Source organism: Palaemon carinicauda, chromosome 14, assembly GCF_036898095.1.
Source record: "Palaemon carinicauda isolate YSFRI2023 chromosome 14, ASM3689809v2, whole genome shotgun sequence".
NCBI lineage: Eukaryota > Metazoa > Arthropoda > Malacostraca > Decapoda > Palaemonidae > Palaemon > Palaemon carinicauda.
This window is the reverse complement of record NC_090738.1, coordinates 122,174,558-122,184,557: the sequence shown is the minus strand read 5'-3', so window position 1 is coordinate 122,184,557 and position 10,000 is coordinate 122,174,558. Positions and strand designations below refer to the sequence as shown.

Sequence of the window (10,000 nt, the reverse complement as noted above, 5' to 3'; positions counted from 1 at the left end):
ATCAATGCTTGTTCAGGGAAGATTTTCAAGCTGTGTAAGATCCGTAATTTAATCAATGCTAGTTCAGGGAAGATTTTCCTGTTGAGTGAGGTCTGTAATTCAATCAATGATAGTTCAGGGAGGGTTTTTTTTGTATTGAGTTGGGTCTGTACTTTAATCAATACTAGTTCGAGTAAGATTTTGTTGTTGTTGAGTGAGGTCTGTAATATAATCAATGCAAGTTCAGGGAAGATTTTTCTGTTGAGTGATATCTGTAATTTAATCAATGCTAGTTCAGGGAAAATTTTTTCTATTGAGTGGGGTCAGTAATTTAATCATTGCTAGTTCGAGTAAGATTTTGTTGTTGTGTGAGATCCGTAATTTAATCAATGCTAGTTCAGGGAAGATTTTTTCTATTGAGTGGGGTCTGCAATTTAATCAATGCTAGTTCAGGGAAGATTCTTCTGTTGAGTGAGGTCTGTAATTTAATCAATGATAGTTCAGGGAAGATTTTTCTGTTGAGTGAGGTCTGTAATTTAATCAATGATAGTTCAGGGAAGATTTTTCTGTTAAGTGAGGTCTGTAATTTAATCAATGCTTGTTCAGGGAAGATTTTCTAGTTGTGTGAGGTCCGTAATTTAATCAATGCTTGTTCAGGGAAGATTTTTCTGTTGAGTGAGGTCTGTAATTTAATCAATGATAGTTCAAGGAAGATTTTACAGTTGAGTGTGGTCTATAATTTAATCAATGATAGTTCAGGGAAGATTTTTCTGTTGAGTGAGGCCTGTAATATAATCAATGCTAGTTCAGGGAAGATTTTTCTGTTGTGTGAGATCCGTAATTTAATCAATGCTAGTTCAGGGAAGATTTTTTTTTCTGTTGAGTGGGGTCTGCAGTTAGTTATTGCTAGTTAAGGTAAGATTTCTTTCTGACGAACGAGGTTTGTGATTTAACGATTGACCGTTTAAGAAAGATTTTACTGATGGCATGATATCTTTATAAATCAGTATTGCTGAAACAGGAGAGGTTTTACTGTGAGTCTACTGAAACCGGCCTTTGTGAATTTGGCTTTCTGTGGTGTTTCTAATAATGGATGCTATAACAAATGTTTGTGCGAATAGAATAAAGTATTTATATGTATTTGTATGTATTTACAATACGAAGATTTACCATTAATTTGAAATGAAAAATGTATATTCGAAATATATATGAAATTGTAATTTCAATAATGCTTTACATGATTTAACAGATATTCTGAATGAAAGACGAAACCATGAAAAATCCATTTATGAAAGAAAGATCTACGTTAATTAAACATGTCCATAAATTTTCTCTTCACCTGGAGATGAAAATACGTATACAGTATGCAATACATTAACGATTCTATCATTAATCACAGAGGGTTCATTTAGGTTTTAATTTAAGATCTATAGTCAATTTTTTTTAGCGAGGCAGATTTACACCGACTCGCAGCGGTACCCTTTTAGCTCGGAAAAGTTTCCTGATCGCTGATTGGTTGGACAAGATAATTCTAACCAATCAGCGATCAGGAAACTTTTCCGAGCTGAAAGGGCACCGCTGCGAGTCGGTGCAAATGCGCCTCGCTAAAAAAATGACTATAGATCTTAAATTAAAGCCTAATATAAACCTTCTGTGATTGATGATAGAATCATTAAGGTATTGCATTAATTGACTATAGGACCACCGAAAATGCCACTTACGATAGCTTGGAAAATCTTGACTCGAAGCACCATGACTTCCCTGATGTTCTCCAAAACTGCTCTGTTCAGAACAGGCTTGAACTGTGACCACCAGCCAACTTTGTATGGTGACTTGGCAATCTGGAAGGTAAGATTGAATTTAAAATTTGCTTGTTGACTCACAAAGCACTTACAAGTGATAAGCCTAAATATCTTCGTGATTGCTTGGTCCCCTACCCTGAAGCTACCAGCGCCGCTGTAAGAGTTAGACATGCTGATGACCCACATAGACTATTCGAAATTAGTGTGAATCATGCAATAGGAGGAAGAACGTTCAGTTATGCTGCACCGAGACTCTTTAACGACCTTCCACTCGATGTCAAGAACAGCAATAATGTGGCAGCTTTCAAGAAAAACCTGAAGACTTATCTTTTTAGAAAGTGTTATAATAGTGACCTGAAAACTATTAAGCCTGAATACAAATGCTAGCGAAATAACTGATAACGATACAGAGCAAAATATTAACTGGAAAGAAATTATTTTTTTTCACACACCAAGGCCCGCCTGAACAGACCTTTAGTGTCTGATGGAGGACGAGAAATAAACCCGTAAAGTAAAGTAAAGTAAAGTAAGATGGATTGAATAGGAAACGAAGAACAGAAAGCAGATGAAAAGGAAGTTCATCAATATAGAGCATATCTATATAAATTTGTAAATTGCCACATGCGCAAACATTAATCATTGCGCACAGCTGCTCAAAGTTGAGAAATGCTAGTTAAGATGTCCGCATATCATCAGAGGAATTAGTTAATGGAGAAATTAGTATCCACTTGTATAACTAGGATATATCTTTTACTTATTCGGACTTTAGGCTTGATAGATTTATGTCTATGGTAATGCTGGCATGAGTTAACCGATCACTTTCTAACACGAGGCAGAGTAAATGACCCAGACAACCAGAGCTCTCATATGATATTAAAAGGATTACCTCAGAAATTACCTCAAATCTAGAAAAATTACCTTAAATACTAAAATAAAACTCATAAAATGCAAATCAATTATTTTATGATTAACCATAGCTCTCTATTTCGTGAAAAATCTGAAAGATAAATTTTAGATACACAATGTTACTCTATAATCAAAAGCTTACCTGATGAAAAAATACCTTAAAATTATCTTGAAAGTTCTATTACTCTAGAAATTTCCTTAAATCAACCAAAATTACCCAATCTGAGGTAATTTCCTTGAAAATGAGACCACTGCAGACAACACATAAGATAAAATTGGATTCCACCTTCTGGAATGTAACTATTTAAGGAAGACTGTTAAAAGCGTTATTCATTATGGCTTGCAGTCTCGCTAGGCATGATGTGACGTAATCATGATATGATTATTATACAAGCATAAAAAATGCTACAGGGTGTCTGTCGCTAGAGGAAGATGTGAAATAACAGGCTTTTTGTGAAGTGGCTAAAGAATGGATGTACTATCACGATCCATTACCACCACATCGTTGTATGGATGTTGAAGCAAGCTGTGAAGAACTGGCCATGGAACATATACGTTACTTTTATCTCTGTCTCTCTCTCTCTCTCTCTCTCTACTACTACTACTACTACTACTACTACTACTACTACTACTACTACTAATTTAAATTAAAGAAAGGGATTGGGAAAATCTGATGGAGTAAAGGAAAATTAGTGGAGAGAGAGAGAGAGAGAGAGAGAGAGAGAGAGAGAGAGAGAGAGAGAGAGAGAGAGAGCATTAGCATGCGATCAGTACGGAGTTCTCCCTAGCTGGCTTCGACTTCCTTACAACGAGGGGGCTGAAGAAACTTCGGATCGCGACACTCTCAGTACCTGCACTTGGTTGTCTACACCGTGAAGCCCTCCGTTCCCCTTTCCGTTAGAGACATGATCATTGTCTGCAACTGCCTGCAGGACATCCTGGCCCCAGGAGCTCTTCTCGAAGGCGTCGCAAGCTTCCTCCACGAACTCTTTACACTCGCCTTCTTTCTCTGGCTCGATGGCTAAATTGCCGATGAAGAAGTCGGCTGGGTTGTAGCTCTCGGGGCAGACCTTGCCCATTCTATGCAATAGATCAAGAAGTTCTTGGTGAAAATATTGAAATTATATATGTATCCTCACATACGTTTTGTCAAAATCAGACGTAATTTTCATATTTTCAAAGCATCAAACCACAAATTCTTAATATGGATTTCATGCTCTTATAGAAATAGCATATCTAAAGGGGAACTATATATAGCTGCACCCACCTCAGTGATGGTGCTATTCAATTTCTCTGGGTTGTTGCAGAGTAGAAATATTCCTGATTGCTGAATGCATAAGTCGACTGATTAGTTCTCTTCTGATTCAGAGGCCTAGGTTCAAATCTAGTCCCAGGTAGACTGGCTTTTCATATATAATTTCATATATAATATTATAGGCATTTCCATTCAAATTTCAGGTCATATGGTTTAAATACCGTGCCATAGGAGCAATAAATTCGAATTGTTTGTTTAAAAAATAGCTTAAAATCACTAAAATTAATCATTTTGAAGTGAGGTATAAGAAAACGGGACTTACATCCTCATACAAAATTTCAGGTCATTTTGGTGTAAATAGGAGGGCACAGGAGCCGAAAATGTACATTTTTGGTCTAACAATGAAAAAAAATGGCAATATTAACCATTTTGAAATAACCTACCCCAAAAATGTTGATGAATTCCATTTAGTATTTATGTAAGGCATTTCGGTACCAAATTTCAGGTCATTCGGTTATAATACCAGGGCACAGGAGACCAAAATCTACATTTTTGTCCGAAAATGGGGGAAAAAAAAATCCATTAGGATTATCTTAAAGGTAAGTATCAAAAAAGAAGAAAAAATGAAAACACACCTGGGTATTTAGCCACTAGATCTTTGTGCTAAATTTCAGGCCATTTGGACCAAAAATAACAGATGAATCGATTTGAAGATTTGACGGCAGAAGAAGAAACATCGGGAAAAAAAAAACAATATATTTCCCTCCCATGAAGTAGAATATATATATTGTTTAATGAAAACATGAGAAATCTTTGAAATGGAAAATTTCATGATTCATTTTGAAATGCAAGAGGTATCAAGGAGCGAATTTGCCTCTGAAAGAATTTGAGAAAAAGTCTGATCAGAAACCGCGACCCAATACAAAAAGGAGTGAAGCTGAAGAGGATGAAGACGAAAGGGTTTTTGTTTCATTCCGGGAGAATCTTCAGCATATATTTTCGAGCATTCTTTACGTCTATTTTTTACAGGAATATTTTCGTCTTCAATCTAGTTTTGGTCTTGTTTCATTTTTTTCCTTCTGCACCACGTGCCGAATGGCTTCCCCGGCCCCTGTATCTGGCCATATAGCCCAAATACTATATATTAAGCTTTGAATCTAAGCAGAACAACCGATTATATGTCGCTGCAAAAAACAGGTACCATTTAGCTTACGCCCAAACGAGGTCTCCAGTCGGCGCGAAGATCAGATTCTCAAAGTCTCCGGAACTAGAAAGGAACTGATGGAAGACTTCGTTCTATGCCTGAATGTAGCATATTTCACAAGTCGAGCCCTTGTTATAAAATTATTTTAGTACTTTTATAATACTATATTTTTAAACATATTTTGAAAATAATGTTATAAATAAAATCAAAAGTAATATTTCTTTCCAAAAATCATTAAAACAAATAAAACTAATGCTATATTTTACTGAAATTTACATAATACTTTCCTATCGGTTTTTTTTCACAAAGCAATTCTAGTAAAGTCTGCATATTCCATCTAGTCTTCATGGTCTCAGCTGCTCTGTAAGTATTACTTTTGAATCTCTTCTCTCCTCCTATCTTTCTTCCTCATTGGCAGACGGGTCACCTCTCCAGGGTTTCCCTGGAGTTGCCCGGGGGCCGTGGCTCAGCTGGGACGCCCTCCTGGAGGGTCTCCTGATGGAGCCATGGTCGCAAAGGCGCCACGGACGTGGCATAATGTCCTCCTTCGGGGATCGACTCGGGGGGGCCCGGGGACCACCTTTCCGTCGGCCAAGAGGACCTCTTGCTGGGTCTTCTCGAAGTGGGGGCTCTCCTCTGGGCTTTGCTTGGAGTCGAGAAGCCTACCTTCGAGGTTTTCCGGGGAACAGGAGGTCTTCCTTCCTCTCTTTCTCTCTCTCTCTAAATCTTTTTCTTCTTATGAAGGGCTTTGCCGAAACCAAGTAGTTTTATTATTTGGTGAGGGGAGGGGGAAGATAACCATATTAGATTCGACCAGGAACACAGAAGAGATGATCGCAGTCAGAGCACTAGAGCGGTATTTTGGCGGAAGGGAATCCTGATCTGAAATCTAGCGATCGCTGCATGCTGTACTTGAAGCCTTTCAGGTCTTGGAGAATTTTTCTTATTCGATCCATACTGTTTGGGGGCCACCAAACAAGTCCTAATAAGTTGAAATTCATCATCCTATTACTCGAAACAAATAAGGTCACCACTGACAACCGAACATCATCATCTAGGCCTATTCACAAACAAATAGTTCAACCGAAGGCGCCATTAAATGGCCAAAGTTCCAGGCATGGAAGGACGTTATCGTCGTCACCTTTCCAGAGGTTTATTGCTATTTAAATTCCGCTCCCGGGAGCATCTTTTGTTTGTAGGTGTTTTGGGATATGTGTGTTAAGGATAAACAGCAACTTATATTTGTAGGTAGTTTGGGATAGGATGTGTGTTAAGGATAAACGGCAACTTATATTTGTATGTGGTTTGGGACTGGATGTGGGTTAAGGATAATCAGCAACTTTTATCCGGAAGTAGTTTGGGATAAGATGTGGGTTAAGGATAATCAGCAACTTTTATTTGTAGGTGGTTTGGGACAAGATGTGGGTTAAGGATAATCAGCAACTTTTATTTGTAGGTAGTTTGGGATAGGATGTGGGTTAAGGATAATCAGCAACTTTTATTTGTAGGTGGTTTGGGACTGGATGTGGGTTAAGGATAATCAGCAACTTTTTTTTGTAGGAGGTTTGGAACTGGATGTGGATTAAGGATAATCAGCAACTTTTATTTGTAGGTGGTTTGGGACTGGATATGGGTTAAGGATAATTAGCAACTTTTATTTGTAGGTGGTTTGGGACTGGATGTGGATTAAGAATAATCAGCAACTTTTATTCGTAAGTAGTTTGGGATAAGATGTGGGTTAAGGATAATAAGCAACTTTTATTTGTAGGTGGTTTGGGATAGGATGTGGGTTAAGGATAATCAGCATCTTTTATTTATAGGTGTTTTGGGACAAGATGTGGGGTAAGGATAAACGGCAACTTATATTTGTAGGTGGTTTGGGATAAGATTTGGGTTAAGGATAATCAGAAACTTTTATTTGTAGATGGTTTGGGATAAGATGTGGGTTAAGGATAATCAGCCACTTTTATTTATAGGTGGTTTGGGATAGGATGTGGGTTAAGGATAATCAGCAACTTGGCTTTTCCTATTTTTATAGGCGCCCCAATCTCTTTTTGGTCTAAGGAAATAGAAGAAGGTCACGGAGAGGAGGAAGCATCCTGTTCAAAGCCAACAAACATACATACATACATACACACATACATACCTTATTATGACTTTGATTTTAAATAATGGCAAAGGCTTCCCTTATTGTAGAGAGTTGACAGTAAAAACGACTTTGATTTGAAAAAATAGCATATTAACTTGTTTTCCGAATATATAAGTCTATTTCTACTTGTTTATCAGTGCAGAGAGATAGGTTCGAATCCTGAACCAGTGGATGCACTTACGGGATGTTATGCCCTAGGAAGAGTGGATTCGATATTAAAAAGTATCGTTGACTATATGGGTGTGTACGTGTGCATATATATGTATATATATATATATATATATATATATATATATATATATATATATATATATATATATATATAGAGAGAGAATGTATGTATATGAATGTGTACGTATAATCATATGAATAATACATATAAATGCATATATATACATACTTTTAATTGATATATATACTGTATATATCTATATGTATATATGTAAACACACACATACACACACACACACACACACATATATATATATATAATGAATCATATATAAGTGTGTGTTTTTCTCTTTCCTGGGGCATAACATCCAGTAAGTGTATCCACCTGCTTCAGGATTCGAACCTATCTCTCTGCATTAATAAACAAGTAGAAATAGACTTATATATTTGGAAAACAAGATAATGTTCCATTTCTTTGGAATCAAAGTCATTTTTACTGTCAACTCTCTACAAAAAGAGAAGCCTGTGTCATTATTTAAAATCAAGGTCATAATAATGTATGTATGTTTATTGGCTTTGATCAGGATGCCTCCTCCCCTTCGTCACCTTCTTCTATTTCCTTACACCAAAAAGAGGTTGGGGTGCCTCTAAAAATAAGAAAACCAAAGTTGCTGATTATCCTTAACCCACATCCTATCCCAAACCACCTACAAATAAAAGTTGCTGATTATCCTTAACCCACATCCTATCCCAAACCACCTACAAATAAAAGTTGCGGATTATCCTTAACACACATCCTATCCCAAACCACCTACAAATAAAAGTTCTTGATTATCCTCAACTTACATCCTATCCCAAACCACCTACAAATAAAAGTTGCTGATTATTTTTAACCAACATCCAGTCCGAAACCACCTACAAATAAAAGTTGCTGATTATCCTTAACCCACATCCAGTCCCAAACCACCTACAAATAAAAGTTGCTGATTATCTTTAACCCACATCCAGTCCCAAACCACTTATAAATAAAAGTTGCTGATTATCCTTACCCCACACCCAGTTCCAAACCACCTACAAATAAAAGTTGCTGATTATCCTTAACCCACATCCAGTCCCAAACCACTTACAAATAAAAGTTGCTGATTATCCTTAACCCACATCCTATCCCAAACCACCTACAAATAAAAGTTGCTGATTATCCTTAACCCACATCCAGTCCCAAACCACTTACAAATAAAAGTTGCTGATTATCCTTAACCCACATCCTATCCCAAACCACCTACAAATAAAAGTTGCTGATTATTTTTAACCAACATCCAGTCCCAAACCACCTACAAATAAAAGTTGCTGATTATCCTTAACCCACATCCAGTCCCAAACCTCCTACAAATAAAAGTTGCTGATTATCCTTAACCCACATCCAATCCCAAACCACCTACAAATAAAAGTTGCTGATTATCCTTAACCCACATCCAGTCCCAAACCACCTACAAAAAAAAGTTGCTGATTATCCTTAACCCACATCTTATCCCAAACTACTTACGGATAAAAGTTGCTGGTTATCCTTAACCCACATCCTATGCCAAGCTACCTACAAATATAAGTTGCCGTTTATCCTTAACACACATATCACAAAACACCGACAAACAAAAGATGCTCCTGGACGGGGAATTGAAATAGCGATTAACCTCTGGAAAGGTGACGACGATAACGTCCTTCCATGCATGGAACATTGGCCATTGAATAGTGTTTTCGGGTGAACTACTTGTTTGTGAATAGGTGATGATGTTCGGTTGTCAGTGGTGACATTTGTTTCGAGTAATATGATTATGAATTTCAACCTAATAGGACTTGCTTGGTGGCCCCAAAACAGTATATGGATCGAATAAGAAAAATTTTACAACACTTGAAAGGCTTCAAGTGCAACATGTAGCTCTCGCTAGATTTCAGATCAGATTTCCCTTCCGCCAAATCATCGCTCTAGTGCTCTGACTGCGATCATCTCTTCTGTGTTCCTAGTCCAATCAAATATGGTTATCATCAACCCGCCCCCCACCACCGACAACACCAAATAAAAAAAACTGCTTGGTCTCTGCAAAGCCCTTCAGAAGAAGAAGATTTTAAGAGAGAGAAAGAGAGGAAGGAAGACCTCCTGTTCCCCGGAAAACCTCGAAGGTAGGCTTCTCGACTCCAAGCAAAGCCCAGAGGAGAGCCCCCACTTCGAGAAGACCCAGCAAGAGGTCCTCTTGGCCGACGGAAAGGTGGTCCCCGGGCCCCTCCGAGTCGATCCCCGAAAGGGGACTTTATGCCACGTCCGTGGCGCCTTTGCGACCATGGCTCCGTCAGGAGACCCTCCAGGAGGGCGTCCCAACCGAGCCACGGCCCCCGGGCAACTCCAGGGAAACCCTGGAGAGGTGACTTGTCTACCAATGGTGAAGAAAGATAGGAGAAGAGAAGAGATTCAAAAGTAATACATACCGAGCAGCTGAGACCATGAAGACTAGACAGAATCTGCAGTCTTTACTAAAATTGTT

General features: G+C 38.0%; 1 protein-coding gene across 1 annotated transcript in view; it reads right to left on the bottom strand.

Annotated features, from left to right (window-relative positions):
- The window catches only part of LOC137653710 (protein white-like), a 36,335-nt gene that overhangs the window by 9,504 nt on the left and 16,831 nt on the right, over positions 1–10,000 (bottom strand). Inside the window, exons 9-10 of the mRNA XM_068387293.1 lie at positions 3,539–3,767; positions 1,701–1,820 (exon numbers count right to left, since the gene is read on the bottom strand). Of these exons, the coding sequence (XP_068243394.1) occupies positions 1,701–1,820; positions 3,539–3,767 (349 nt within the window). The remainder of the gene's footprint in view (positions 1–1,700; positions 1,821–3,538; positions 3,768–10,000) is intronic.